Raw genomic sequence first — 16,192 nt, 5'->3', positions numbered from 1 at the left:
AAAAAAAGACATGCAATTTTACCCTGCCCAATTTTTTTAAGTACCAAATCTTTTAGAGTATTGTACTTATACAAAAATACCACACAGTGTAATTTTTTCAGTCCCAACACACCAGTTCTTTGGTCTAAGGGAACTCAAACATTGCATGTGCTTCTTTTCAAGGCCTCAATTAATTTGCATAATTTCTAAGAACAGGCTTCAGCAAAGTCAAAGGAAGGTTTTAATTACATTCAAATTGGTATATAATGAACTGTGCTTTAATTCCTTTATTCCTATCAGCACGATGTGTCTTGCTAAGAAAACAATCCAAGGCTATTGATCATCTTGTTCCTCTTTTTGATTCAGCCATGACCTAGTCATTAGAAAATTACTCTTGCAATATTAGCTTCATCAAAAAACAGACATCAAGATGCCAGCATTTATTAAATCCATAGTACTATGACATTTCAATCCCATTGAACTTGCTTAAATTTAGCCAGTAAAATATTTATAACAAAGAGGTAATTAAAAAAATCTATAAGCTGAACACTAATAACCATTTCCATTTTTTTACTTACAGCTGTCAACAGCAATTTTATCTACCAGTCGTGCCGTGCCTTAAACCAAGTTAAAAAACTGTAATGAGAAAATGTAGAACGGTAGTATCCTACACTTGAACCTGAACCACACGGTTTATGGCAATCACAGAGGCGGCCCCTTCTGCTGGACCCCTGAATGCAGTGTGGCACCTTGGTCAATATTAAGGAGCTTTACGTCAGGTTTCTACTCTTCTAAACGTATTCATTCCTTTTTTTTTTTTAATTGTTAAATGCAGAACACTACGTATTCATGTCAAGGTTGATCTGCCTTGTGCGTGCTGGCCCTTCTGGTTATAAATGGAACTGAAGACAAAACCGGAGACAGATTTTATCTTATTCTTGACCTTACACCATCAAGACAAGCAGACTCAGAGCAAGGCGGGTGTCTGAGGGAGTGGAGAAAGAAAACAGGACTGAACGATCGCCACATTTTTTATTTAAATCCAGCAAAGCACGCCAAAACCTCCTCAGGGTGCCGCTTCTCGGGGCAGGAGGGAGCACATTGAAGGTCAGAGTCTGTGGCATGGTCACGTTACCAGCGGGATTACACGTGCTCCTCATTCTCATTAGAGCTTAAACTCTGAAGACCCAGTTTCCTCACCAGAGACATCGCTATTTGCAACTAACTGCCTGTTTGTGAAAGGCGCTATTAGCTTAAAAGAATGACCTAATCTGCAAAGGATCTTCGTGTATTCTTAGGGGGGTAAAAAAAAAAACCTGCCTCTACACCATTTCACTGTGGTTTAAATCCACAGTAAAAGCCTCCATAGATGAAAGAATTACAATCTATTCTTAATGATTTTTAATAATGGAGAGTGGAATGGAAAATCTGAAAAAAATAAAAAATACAGCACAACAATCACTTTGAAATGTGTCTAGTATTATAAACAAGAGATACATTCCCTCCGCATCCCGCCTCCCAAATCCCATACACCAATGACATTAAGTTCACGCTAACATTATCTCGCCTTCTCTGCAACCACAGTTAGCTGGCAAGAGCCACCATTATTGGTGGTAAACAGAAGCCCTTGGGGAGCACTAACTCCTGGAGCAGATAACTGGAAGTTGACTATATTCTTAAATTCTTAATGTGCAGAGTTAAAAGCCAGTCGCTATCTAAGAGACTGCAGGCAGCAGAGTTCAGGCCCCTGTGATCAAGCTATTGTGGCGGGAAACTCTCTGTGTATCTGGACTTTGCGATTTTTACAGTTGAACTTATTGTCTGACCAAAGTTGCCCTCTTTAGTACGCCTCTTATAAGATTTTCTCCAATACTCATAAAAACGAGGCCCCTACGGTCCTTTCTCGGCTGTGGAATGGATGTGGTTCTGTGCAAGAACCCAGAATGCACGAAGAACCAGCCTGACAAGCCCCGCCTCTCAGTTCGGCAAGCGGCAGAGGACAGGCATTAAATACACTAAAGGTCTCTGGGATTTGCCTCCCCAAAGACAGTCTGTTTAACAGGCCTCTTCAAGCCTGCAAAGAGACCAGGACAGCAGGAGGAGGAAATGTCGCGGCATCTTCCAGAACCTTCCAGGCCCAGGTGAGGCCGAGAAACCGAGCCTGGTTCCCGCCACTGGGTAGAAAACTCACGAGTGAAATCGACAGCACTGAGCCATCTCAGAGGATCGGCCATCAGTCCAAAAACAAAACGACCAACTGTCAAAACACCCTTTCTTTCAAAGAGCCATTTGGGTATAGCTTGATGAGAATGAGGTATCGACTGTGTGTCCCGCTCGATGACTTGGCTGAAGAAATCAAGCTCTGCCTCTACATGGGGGGCTTGAAGCAAATTCTGGGAGAATCTAAGGGCCCCAACTGAAGGCCACGCTCGGCAAGGAGTGTTTTGGTGTTTGCTGCATTTCACTGCTGAATAGGAGAAAAAGAGATCGGTCGCCATAGAAACCGCAACCTCACACTCGGTCCTCACGTCTTTCTCGCCGCTTGGGTTGCACCAGATGGAACAAGAAGGAAAAGTTTCTCTGTCTGTGCCACACTTAATCGCTCTCTGGCCTCTGATGCAGGTCTCACCTGCTAAAACACAGAGAGAGTCCCTCCCAAGGGTTACATCTACACTCCCACCGACAGGTGCATCATTCAAAGCTAAAAAAAAAAAAAACACGAAGAAATCACAGGATGCGGCATGTTCAGGGTGTCACAGCAGCCCGAGTACTCTCAGCAGGGAGCTGACAGGATCTGCTGGTGGGCGGAATGGAGACCCACGGAGGAGTTCACCTGGCAGGCCTGAGGCCACTGTCCTCGAGGAGGGCCCTGCCTGCAAGGTGGGCCCGAGGCTGGCACCTGGGAGTGTGGCCTGTGGACAGTAGCCTACACCAGTATAAAACACCTAAATGTAAGAGCAGTTCACTGTGCCTACCCCGTTAGTACAAACCACAGGGTTTACACAAAACAGCTGGTTTCCTAACGGGAGTCTGGGATGTTGGTATGTGCCAGGTACAGGGTGGCTCTGTGACCCACCCCCAATAAAAACCCTGAGCACTGCATCCCCAGGAGCTGCCCTGGGAGAACAGCACTTGGCACCTGTTGTCACAACCCACTGCTGGAGGAATTAACAGTGTCCTGTGCAACTTTTCCAGAAGAGAACTCTGGAAGCTTCTGCCTGGTTTTCTAGACGTTGCCCCCTGCACCTTTGCCCTCTGTGGATTTTACTTAATATTCTTTCACTGTGAGCAACTGTAACTGTGAGTATAACAACATCTGCATCCTGTGAGTCCTTCTAGTCAATTCCCAAGCCTGGGGGCAGACGTGGGGGTCCCCAGCAGAGAGGCATGAAAAGAAGAGAGGCTTCGGGAGGAAGGCCAAGGTTTGGAGGCCTCAAGTTCAATTCCCTTCACTTTAGTGCAAATCTCTAAACAGCATATTTGGAATTTCAAACACACTGACATTTTCAACATTTTTTAAATGAACACAGAAAGGTTCAGTTTCCCTTCTTTAAGGGATAAAAACACGATCACAGACTTTAGGGACATTTCAAATATGTTCTTGCCTTGCCACAACGAGGTGTGGTCATGAATGAACTTGGTCGGAGAGCATTTGTTTTTCCCTGGGCTGTATTTTTGTATTCCTCTAAGGAAAAAAATACTTTATTTCCATTCACTGGCAAATTGGGAACTGCTGTTTCTTATTTGTAGATCTTTCTGATGGATATAAGAGTTGTCAGTGAAACTTCCATAATTTAACATCTACAAACGAGCTGTAAGACCAATTACAAGAATGGCAGAGAATGAAAAGTAACTATCACAGAAGGCTTGTAAGTGCCGGACACATGAAGCCTTACATTAATTATTGATAAACTCTTGCTTTCTAGGCCCCTTTGGCCCTATTTTTAAAATTTACTAAATTACCCCAAATCCTTCCACTATATCTTAGTAGACACTTAGTGAATTGGAAACTGAGGCAACAGAGCCATTGTTGACCAAAAGACGGAATTAGTCCTGTAGTAAGTTCATTGCTGAATTACAGAAATAAACTCTGAGAGAAATACATCCTAGCGGGTCTTTATGAAACACAAAAAGCTTCTATGGAAACTGGGGCGTTTCACTTGAGCAGACACTGGGATGTGTCATAAATTAATTAAACGATGGCTTTCAAAATCAGGAAACGTGACCATGTCAAGTAAAGGTTTTATTATTTTTTAAGATATCTTAAGTTGATTCTCAAAAAGCAGATTTCTTTTTGTTCTGGAAGCCTAATGACCCAGCTGTGTGATGCAGACAGATCTGCTCTAAATTAAAATCCAGGGAGGAGCCGCCGTGACAGGCAGTGCAGTTACCTCTATATACTTGTGATTTCTGAAGAGTAAATTAGTTTCAGTACCTGGATAGTTCTGGTGAATCTCTTAGGCCTCTAAATAATGAGGCTGGTTTTTTGGGAGAAAAAATTTCATTATTTACTTTTCAATAAAATGAGTTTTTCAGTGTCATTCACGTTTTTCTTATCCATTTTATCAACTATTTACTTTTTAACTGAGTGTACGTTTTGAAGATTACCTGCATTTCCCAAAGAAGGTAAGCCAGAATTCCAGGTAAAATGTGGTATCCAAAAGCTATTCAGAGCGATCTCTCAAATCAAGAGTAAATAACAGCAGAAATACTAATTATGAGCTTGATTTCTACCCCGTTTCTGTTTGTATTCTGAGCTCGATCAGGCCGCGTGCACGGGCGCAGACGGGCACCACCACAGAGACGTGAACACGTCTCCCAAACGGAGAACCGCACGGAGTAAGGAGATTCATTCCACCAAAACACCCATTTCATCTAACATGTAAAAATAATAAAAAGAACTGCTTGGAAATATTGCTCATCTCCGGCCATTAAACGTGCTTAGCTTTGACTTCTGTCTCGTAACAGCTGAACACTATGGCAATTTTCCATAACAACATGCATCTCGGGTGATTCACTGTCGAATTCAAACATAGATTCCTTTTACCGTAATGAAAGAAACTAGAAAGAAGGCTGCCTGCTGGGAAACAGTGATGATCAAACAGTGGTGACAGAGTAAAAAACAAAAAACTCTCTCTCTCTCTCTATGTATATATATGAAAGTTATCTATATATAAAAAATTCTATATGCATTTAAAATGTTTATTTTATATATATATATATACACACACACACATATAAAATTTCTATTTTTGGACCATGCAGGAGAATATCATTTGCTAGAAATAAAAACTTGAGAGTCTCTCTTGTTTTTTTTTAACACATGAAGCAACTAAGATAGCCTGGTCCTTATCCCACGTGCCCATGCAGTTTCTCTAACTTAATGACCTCCGTGTAGGCAGAGGGACTCAGTAGAGAATTCTAGTATGTTGTTTCTTAAATTACTGAACATACATGCACTGGGTTGGACAGTGTGTCCCACAAGTTCACGTGTACCCGGAAGCTGGGGCTGTGGCCTTATTTGGAAACAGGGTTTTGCAAATACAATGGAACGAGGGTGAAAGCCCATGAGATTGGCAGGGCCCTAATCAAATGACCGGCATCCTTATAAGTAGAGGGAAATCGGGACAGACACAGAGCAGAGAAGGACGTGTGCAGATGGAGGCAGAGAACAGAGGGAAGCTGCCACAAGCCCGGAATACCTGAAACCAGGGTGGTCGAGAGTTCATGAACTAAGCGTGGGGAGACGACTGGGAAGCAGCTGCACCCCTCGATGTCCTCCCTGAGCCCTCCATGAGACCAGCCGCCCCCTCCCAGTCCTTCCTGAAGAGGCTGGAACAGACGGTGCCCGGTCTGCGGCGTGGGGGGCACCGACCCACACTGAGGGCTGACACCCAGCCCCCTCCTCCCCTCCCGGCTGCTGGGACACTGGCAGGGAGCAACCGTGGCCACCCCTGGTTTCCGTAAGAAGAAGTGGTCTTAACTGCATCCAATTTTACAAACAGGGGAGGTGCTGAAAAAAAAGGTCAATGATTTGCCGCGACTGCTTAACAGCCTGGGTGAGGACTTACTTGTCACTAAAATCCAGGAAGCCCACGCCCCAGCCAAAGCCTGAAAGTCCTGCTGTGCCCAAACACCATGCTCATTTCACCTTCCCTGTGAAACCTCAGCTGCGCTGCAGAAATGCATCTCCTCGGGGCTGAGCAGCAAGCCGACATCCCTCCACCATGACAGCGCTGAGAGCCGTCCAAGGAAACCAGCGGGGCGGAGCGGCCTCCCACGTGCTCCAGCTCCAAATACGCGGGGTTTGTGCTAGGATTTCCTCTGACCCAAATGGATCACTCCTGCTCACAATTTAATGTTCTATTTCATCTAAGTTTGCAGCATAATTTTAGAAGCATCAAGAACTTGGCGATCGATTCACTGGGGATATGTTCCACAGCCCTTCACGCCGCAGGACACCTGGCGGAAGGCCTGGCACTTAGCAGACACTCAGCACAAGCTTCCTGACCCAGCAGGAAAATTGAACCGTCACGAGAAGCATCACTTTCTACCATTTTTACCAAATGGCAAAATCAGACTTGAGATGTTTTCTTTTATTTCTGGGGTGGGGAGTGAGCAGGTAAAATTGAGATTTCTATATCAATTCATTATGAAGAAAAATAGTAAACCTAAAAAAACTGAATCAGCATCTTGTAATATAGGTCTTTAAGAAGATCTCACACACACACACAAAAAAAATAGAAAAATGGAACAGATAAAACCTTAAACATTTAAAAGGGAAGCCGGTCAAAAGGTAGTTTTTCAAAGTGGAAAGGGATTTGATGTAGAAAACTTTTTAAGCATTTTATTCTTGAAAAGAGTAGATAGACTGCTAAGAATCAACTTCTTACCTTAAACACTTCCATTGGAAGAGGAAATTTTGCAGCATCAATAAGGGATTTTTCCAGAGCACATTTCCACTCAGAGGCCATCTTCAAAGGATAGATTTCTGTAGCAACAGCAAAGTACATGAAGAGTTTAAGGACTCAAATGTTCTGCTGGGTGGTTACTTCTTGCATTTTTTTTTTTTTTTGTCTCGGTCCATCCTACTAGCTCAGCATGCCCAGACACCGTAAGAGTTCACACCTCGCCGGCCACAAACCGCCACCTGCTAAAAGGATTTTCTGAAATTAAATGGCAACTTGGGATTCTGCTGTCAGAAATGAAGAATCAACTTAATAGGACTCTTCTTCAGGGACTATTTACATGCATTTTGTTGGCATTCTGTAAGTAATTTAATGGTATTAATCACATTAGCAAAATCTTCAGTCATCCACGGGCCAAAATTCCACGTATCACCCAGGAAGCAACACCCGCTGACGAGGAACTTATTATCTGGTACATTCCTAAACTGCACATGACGCTTGTCTGGCATTTGCCGTTATTACAACATATTTTTCACTAAATCTCTAAGCTCTCATGCACTAAAAATAGTCCTCGTAAAGTCAGAAAATTATTAAAAGGTAAATTTACCAACCAAGTTGAATATTTACACTTGAAATGTTGCTTAACACACCACATGTTGCCCGTATTTTCCCTAGGCGGCGGGGGGAGAGAGATTTATGGATGGAGGTTACACAGCCAGAATGCAAAATTAAAAGGGAAAAAAAAAATAAAAAAACAGTTGAGCCCTGTTTTTACCCATTGCTGAAACAGCAAGGCAATTTTATGGCCTGGTCTCAACAGATTTAAGGCCTTATCAAAATAGGATTTGCAGAAGCGCTCGCTGGAAGTAGGTATGTTTATACCTTCACTATATCAACCCAGATGACTTCAGATAGACACTTAGGATATGAATATGAATTTAAGCACAGTTAAAAGGCAACATTAAACCTTTGGGACTATATTTTTAATTTCTTCCATGTCTGCTTTTTCACATGGAGCTATATATTTTGATCCTCATAGCTTTTGAACTCACCTTGAGCTTTAAGCCCCTGTTTTAGCAGTTTATTCAATCTTTTCAGGACAGAATTAACAATAGGTGTTGAGATGCTGCCAGAACTAGCCAAGTCACCAACGTGCTCACTGCCCGGAGTCACTGTTAAGTTGCACAAACACACACAAAGGCTTGTCTGTGACAACATATCCTCTCCCTGTATCTACTGTCTATAATCCTTTCTAGCACTTCATGTATACTCTTCTACCTCTGGGGGGATTCTTTTTTCCAATTTGGCATTTCTAAGTCAGAACCAACAGAGAATGTGACTCTTCTAAGTAGCATCTACCATATTTCAGGGTGCACAGTGGGGCCTCAATGCACACTTGTGAGACTGCACGACCTCCACAGGGGAGCTGAGGAAGACGTTGCTTAATCACAGGGGCCCACAAAGCAGGCAGAGGGACCAGCTCCCAGAGCCCTACACAGTGCTCCACAAGGGTGAGAGGGACACCCAGGGACGCACTCCCGGCACCCAACCTTAGCGAGGGGACGACACTCAGGGGACTCCAGGGAGCAAAGCGCAGGACACCAGCGCAGGGCCCAGAGAGAACCAGCAAACTAGAGGCTGCACGTCCAGGGGAGCAAAAACAAACCCCCTTTTCCAGCAATCTGGAAGTAGGCAGAGAGGGAGTTCCACCTGGGCGCGGTAGGAAAAGGACCAACTCACGGAAAACGATGGGGGTTTCCAAAGACTACACCGAAGACACAAAAATGGAGAAAAAGGAAAAGCAGCCCCCTGGCTCTCTAGCTCTGTCATCAGGGATGCTATTACCCTTGACCCATCACAGGAGTCTTGGAGTGGGGGACGGAGGCCCTGGGACAGAGACCAGCATAAAAGAGTGGTCAAGAAAATCACTCAAGACTAGTAGGAATGAAAATCCAACAGAGGCCAGTGTCAGACCCAAACTGCCAGAACCCAGCGAGGAGGCACGCAGACCCCGCATGCTGGCCCAGGGAGGGCTGCCCGCCACGTCCTCCCTGCAATGCTGACTCTTCTGTCCACACGGTGCCATCCTTCTCCCTCCCCGCCAGAGACAAATGTCACAAGGAGCCCAGGTTCCAGGCGGTTTCTGCCTCTGTCCTATAATATGAAGATTCTCCATCTTCTTCCTGAGGATATGAAATCCCCCAATGGAATCCAACTCCACGGCCAGGCATACCTCTTTTCTAAAACCCTGCCATCGGCTGCAGTTTTGTGGGCTCAACCACCTGCACAGGCAACCCCCTAACAGACGCCGTGCGCGGAGAGCCCGACTCCCCGAGAGCGTTGCGTGAGACACGGGCGCCCTGGCTGCGCTGTCAAGTTCACGGACGATGAATAGCACCATTAAAAGAGCATAAAACATTTCCTTAAAATGACTGTGCTGCAGGTTGTTTGACAGAGTGAGGACACGGTGAGAGGGTGGCCCTCTGCAAACCAGGAAGCAGCCGTTCCCCAGACCCCGACCACACTGGCCCCTTGATCTCAGACTTCTTGCTTCCAGAATGGTGAGAAAATAAACATCTATTGTTTAAGCCACGCAGTCTTAGGTATTTTGTTTTGGCAACCTGAACAGACTGATATAGAAAGCAACAACTTTTTTTTTTGGACTAAGAAACAGTTCAGGAAGGAAGTATTTCAAGTTAGATTCAGAAACTTCCTGACTCCAGGAACTACCTAACACAAGAATTAAAAAAAAAAAAAAAAAAAAGAGGTTGAAAGGATTCTGAAGGGAAAAAAAATATGGGGATAAAATTCTATAAATAGAGAAGAAAATAAAAAGAAAACCTCAAAGGTTTCCGCTCCTTAGCATCTGGAAGAACACCTCAAAGTTCACCTTGCTTCCTACACATCCAGAGAGAGGGCATTGGGGGGCCTCTTACAGACCAGGGGCCTCAAGGAGCTACTTAAACCTCTCAGAAAACCGAAGTGTAAACACAATACTCTGATCACGGATTGGATCCCTAGAAAATGCCAATCCCTTGACATGTATCATGCCACTCAGCAGCCCAGCCAATGTGTAACTATCCCCGTTGTGTAAGGCCAGTGGCTTCTTTGACTCCTTCCTCCCTCCCTCCTCCCAGGCACCGGAATGCTATTTCTCTGATTCCTGCCCGAAATGCAAAGGCTCCATGACTATATGCTGCTCAGAGGTGCAGAGTATACAATCCAGTACCGTTCCCCAGAGTTTTTGAAGACTAACTTCCTAGCTGATTTCTATTTGTACTCAACAGGTGAGAAATATTATGACCTTTAAAAAATGAAAAAGAATAAAACTAAAGATTATTTTTGACCACAGTGGCAGTATTAGTGAGAGGTGCGAGCAGAGGACCCCCCAGAGGGCAGGAACGAGTTCACAAGGCCTCTCTCTCATCTCCCCTCGACACCAACCTTCCTTCTCACTATCAGTTACTGCTGAACACTGCATGGTTTTAATGGTATTTGGGAAGCAGAAAACTGGCCTAATATTTCCTAGGCAGGTCTGAAATGTTATTCCCCTCTATAATTCAGGTAAGGAAATGGTGCTATCATGTAAGTTGTACAAGCCACACTGGGATGTGAAATTAATTTATATAAATCCAAAGTATCAGGTTCTGTTCCCATGTATGAAACATGGACAATAACAGCCTCTCCTCCCCGGGGAAGGACATAACAGACCCCAGCTTTCATCTTGTAACTACCTTATTTGAGGAACACAAAGTCACATTTAAATGTCTTTTCGCCTTTTATTTTCTTCTTCCCATATGTAACCTTTCCTGCTGACAATTTCAATATTGGGGAAGTCAAGTTCATGATGATGAGAGTGCCTTTTCCAAAATCTTTAGGGACCCCCATGAACTCTTAAGTGAAATGGACAATTTATGTCCAGAAAAATTCTAAGACAAGTGAACACAATTTATTCTCATGTTATAAAGATGCCAAATTATCTAAAGAAGGAGAGAGCTCGTAGCAAATATTTCTTGAATTTCTACAGAGACATATTCCATTTTTGCTTTTGATCCGAAGTCCCCTGATTTCATAGGAAAGAAACATTACAGAGAACCTAAGAGGCGAATGGTAATCCTCTGGTTTGTACACTGGCAAGTATATATTCCTCCTAAAATTTATAAAGCAATTAGACACTAAGCTGAGATTTATACACATGACTTCCCGCACAAAGTAAATTTTTCCTGCTGGGTTATGAATCCCAGGGCAAATCTGCGCTTAGATCTCTTCTCGCAACACTGACAGGCCCTTTGTCTGTCATCATAGCCCAAAATCACTCAGGAAATAAATGGAGGTATTGGCTGCTTTGCAAAATTTTGACAACAATACTACTAATAAAATACCACGTTACTCGTCCATGTGCCTGTCAAATTTAACACAGATGCAAACGCATGCAATACAGAGCCAGGAAGTTTTTTCAGTTAAAGCCCCTGAGTGACAGAAAAGACAGATAACTCCTCACCTTCATGTACCCAAGACTAATATCGGCAACTCATATGGGAGGGAAATACGCTGCTGATTTTAATAAAGCAAAGAGCCAAGTCTTTATTTTAAACATATCTGAAAAACTGACCAGAATAAAGATCAGCAGTTTCTAAAAGAGATGTATTTCTTCCTTGGCATCTTTGATTCCAAAAGAATCCAGCGTGTTTTCTTCTGGGGTTTCCTACTAAAAGGTTGGTAAGGAGGGGCTGCAGGGGGGCGGGGTGGGATGGGCACGGCACCTGGGAACCTGAATTGCATCACCTGGCCCTGAAGCAGGGGACCTCAGACAGGTAGCTTAACCCCAGGCTCGGTTTTCTCTGCTGGGAGATGAAATTCACACCAAACGTGCAGCACTTTTTTGGAATCAAAATAAATAACATACCAGATGTAAAATCACCTGGCACATAGTAAACATTCACCAATGGTTATTTTGTAAACAGTGAGATTTTTGACTAGTTAGGTATGTCAGAACACAATGCACTATTCTATCCAGTTAAGCCTGTGCAAAGTCATTTGACGGTGCATTTGAAGCTAACGAAAATCTATGATGTGCCAGGGAAAAAGCATGATGATCTTCTCGGTGCTATTTCCTGATCAGAATGGATTGTGGTTTGGCTATTCAGATGGATGGATCAACGGGTGGATGGATGAATACGCATGGATGGGTACAAAGAAGAACAGTTGGATGGGTGAGTGGGTGGATGGGTAGCAGGGTGGGTGGATGGGTGGGTGGATGGTTGGACGGGTGGGTGGATGGTTGGATGGAAGGGTGGATGGATGGATGAATGGGTGGGTGGATGGATGGATGAACTGGTGGACAGATGGATGGATGGATGGATGGATGGATGAAAGGGTATATGGATGGATAGATGGATGGGATGGCATGGGTGGGTGAATGGATGGATGGATGGATGGATGGATGGAAGGAAGGAAGACTGGCTAGATGGAGGGGTGGATGGATAGACAGATGGCTACCCAGATGAATGGAGATTTTAGAGCTTACTTACAAGGCTATCAAAATCTCTAAAGAAAAAAGTGGAGAATATGCCCACTTCTCAATGTATTGTACCTTTCCTGTCTGAACCACTAATTCCAAAGGAACCAGATCAACTTCCCTGAGGCCTCCAACATTATTTTCTCTTTTGAGAACACTACTGATTGAGGTCTTTGGTTTTATTCTCTATAGGAAGTATTGTGAAGTTAAAATGCTTAATATTCATATCCTCAGATATAAAAGATACCACAGAGCTAACAAATTTTCCAGAGACACATCCAAGAAAATACCCCATCTTTTTTTAAAAAAACACTACACAGCAGGAAAAGCTTTGGCTCTTACCTGAAGGTGGGTCCATTCTGTATTTATTCTCTTGACACCAACCAACTGGTCGAAGTCTGTAATCCAAGTAAAACAACCACTGGTCATAGGATTCAGTGTCCTCCAATCCCACATAGCGAAGGCGTAATCTTCCTCCAACATTTTCAATCACACTAACTATCCAGTACTGAAAAGGGTTCTGAGAATCCTGAAGTTCTATTAAGGAATCAACTGTAATGAGGTCTATAGGGCCTTTCCCTCGCAGAGGCTGTTTAAACAGAAGCAAAACTCCTTATTTTAAACTTTCTTTTAAGGTTCTCATGGAAACAGATGACAGCAGAAGATAATGCTTTTTCACACCATCATCCAAGCTACTGGCAACAGTCTGGCATCCCCCCACCCCCACCCCGGGCACGGCCAGCCCCCCCCGGCCCTCCCCCTTCCCACTCACACATCCATGTACCCAATTCCCAGCCCAACAACCAACATCACAACAGAAAATAACAGTTGGTGCTAAATTCTCACCAAACAAATCACCCTTCCCAGCTAAAATTGCATTTGTTAGAAATTAGGATGCTTTTCAGAAGAGTCATACCCAAATTTGCCTGGAGCTAGAAAAATGTATGGCAGCAAAATGTCTACTTTTCCAATTATACCATGATTCTTTGACATTCGTGCATCTTACCATGGCCACTGCTCTAATACCCAAGACCCTCTCATGCTTTGATTATGTGAGTAAAGCTTGATTGTGTGTCGATGATGACATTAATGATCGGCTAAATGGACTATTATGTAAAGTTATTTCTACACCTAACCTGATAATTGGTTTAGAGAATTATAATTACTGCCCCTTCTTAGCATATGTTAGCATATGAAAAGGGTGTTTGTTCAGCCAGCCTAGTAGGCAAATACGTTTGAAAAATTAACATAGTAAGACAATTTGTCCCTTTGAAAGGGTGAGCCATTGTCATTTTGATTTGCTAACCAAACAATTAAAATAGAAGCTATTAAGATATATAACAAATACATTACGCAAAATCTTTACAAAACACAACCTGCTTAACTGTATTAGACAGTGACGCTCTAAAGTGCCAATATCATTTATGAGAAGAGGGAAAGTTAAGGTTAAGAGAATATGATTCTGTCAAAATCCAAACCTTATTCCTTGTTATTCATTAAGTTCTCCCCTTTTTAGGGGCACTCTTAAAAAGGCAGATTTGGTAATTCAACAATTATTTATGACATAGTACCCTTTCTTTTCCTGTTCTATCTTATATAGTAAATATTAAAATATTTCATCATAAATTTACTTTCAAACAAACCATCAGATATCAGATTAAACTAATTGTTCTTTAGTATCTTTAGTATCTTAAAATTGCCTTAACTACATTTAAATATGGTCTACCATTTCTCCTCTTGTTTTTAACAAAGGAAGCTAATTCAACTATTAGCACACATATATTCAAATCTTGGGGTTATGCATCTAAAGTAGAATATTAATGGAATCATTTATCAACGTACTCCAAGAGACTATATTAGTGCATATACACGCTTAGTGGTCACCTGTTCAAAACAGTTATTCTACAAGATTTTTATTTACATTTACTAATATAAGAAATAGAATTATAGGATAGTGGGAAGATATCCTAACATTGTTATTTAAAAATGCATTCACATCGAGAAAATTTTCCACTTATCACAGGAAAAACATCATCAATGCCACTCAAATCAGTCACCTAAGTAATTCAGGACAACAGCAAGGCAGGCCATTTGCACAGAGCTATCTGTGAGAGGCATGTATCTGCGGAAGGATATATGCACAGGTGCTCTTAGGTCTGAGCTCAGGTAACTGGGATGCTTCTGAGATACATTTTAACCATACATACACCTTCCAGGGATGCTTCTGAGATAGGTTAGACGTATAATGACAATACATACACCTTCCAGCAAGTTCGCAGGTGCCGTCCTCGAACCAGTCAAATCACGTATGAGAAACTCCGTCCAGTCCGTGTACTTCTCTTTGATTGCTGGCAAGATAAGGGAGAAAAAAACACTTCAACACAGCAGCAAAGTATCAGAGAAGCTTAAAACCACAGGCATTTTCTTTAGGTAGGTATTGTTTCAGTATTTTTCTTAATTTTAAGCACCATACTTAAAGCAAATACTGCAATTGAGACATCAAATCTGCCAACAAGTAGTGACTTCACACCTACCACATACCTGGGCAGCAAGGAGGTGAAAGCCTCTGAAGTTCTGAAGTCTTAGAACTTATTCAAAAACTTCCTACAAACAGCAAAGAAGATGTTATAAAGTGTGTGATCCAGGAAGTCCAAGAAGAAACAGACCAGCAAGGCTGGAGGACTCAGAGAGAAGTATTCCAGCTGGAAAAATAAAACCAGGCCCTGAAGTATAGAAAACGTTTCCACAGGTACAGAAGGAGGAGGGATGTGCAGACTAAGAAACTGGCGTGTGCTAATGAGAAGGGTGGAGTGAAGGAGAAACGGAGAAAAGTCCAATCGTCCCTCCACATCCCCGAGTTCAACCGACCGAAGATCAAAACTATTTGGGAAAAACAACAGCGTCTGTACTGAACATGTGCAGACTTCCTTTGCTTGTCATTATTCCCTAAACAATACCATGTAACAACTATGTACATAGCATTTATATTGTATTAGGCATTGTGATTAATCTAGAGATGATTTAAATTATATGGGAGGATGCATGTAGGTTCTATGCAAATACTACTCCATTTTATACCATGAACTTGAGTACCTGTAGATTTTGGTATCTGTTGGGGGGTCCTGGAACCAACCCCTCATGAATACAGAGGGACAACTGTACTGTATTCAGCCAGACCAAGGCTCACTTGGAGCACACAGCAGCAGGAAACAATGTTGAGTGATAGAAATAAAACCATGGCGGCCCAGGAAGTCAACACAGACACAGAATAAACAGGAGATCTCTGCATCAAATGAATCTGGCTATAGTATAAAGGTTTCAATGGAAACAAAAGAGTCTAAAAGCAGGGAAACTTGAGGCTGCTGCAGTTATCCAAGTACATAAAGGACATAGGCCAAAATAGGGGTGTCAGCACTACCAACAAGGAAGGAACGTACTTGAGACATCTTTTGAAAAAGAACTATCAGATCTGCGAAGCCAACATTCTGCAAGTGCTCAGAAACCAAGTCCTAAGAAAAACCTACCTTTGGTGGTACCCACATCCCTGAGGGGCCTACGCCTTTCCAGGGCACCAAGGAATTTGCAAAGCCCGCAAAGGTGAGAGCAAGACACTTGTCCCAGAATCCCACCGTTGCACACTGCAACTCTGACCTCGCAGCACAGGGAGAGCCGGCAGTCTGGGATCCACATGGTACTTAACTTAGCTTTTGATAAAGAACCATTATTTAGGGTCTTCAAAGGCTTGATGTCACCCTTTCTAGCCCAAACATAAAGGCACAAAGTTATG

At 43.0% G+C, this 16,192-nt stretch overlaps 1 protein-coding gene across 1 annotated transcript in view; it reads right to left on the bottom strand.

Moving 5' to 3' along the window:
• Positions 1 to 16,192, bottom strand: part of SFMBT2 (Scm like with four mbt domains 2) — a 149,863-nt gene that overhangs the window by 60,509 nt on the left and 73,162 nt on the right. The window contains exons 5-7 of the mRNA XM_045536215.1: positions 14,665 to 14,753; positions 12,748 to 12,994; positions 6,873 to 6,970 (exon numbers count right to left, since the gene is read on the bottom strand). Coding sequence (XP_045392171.1) covers positions 6,873 to 6,970; positions 12,748 to 12,994; positions 14,665 to 14,753 — 434 coding nt within the window. The remainder of the gene's footprint in view (positions 1 to 6,872; positions 6,971 to 12,747; positions 12,995 to 14,664; positions 14,754 to 16,192) is intronic.

This window comes from Lemur catta, chromosome 1 (genome assembly GCF_020740605.2).
Source record: "Lemur catta isolate mLemCat1 chromosome 1, mLemCat1.pri, whole genome shotgun sequence".
In the NCBI taxonomy this organism is placed as follows: domain Eukaryota; kingdom Metazoa; phylum Chordata; class Mammalia; order Primates; family Lemuridae; genus Lemur; species Lemur catta.
The sequence above is the reverse complement of the archived record's forward strand: the minus strand, read 5'-3'. Positions and strand labels throughout refer to the sequence as shown.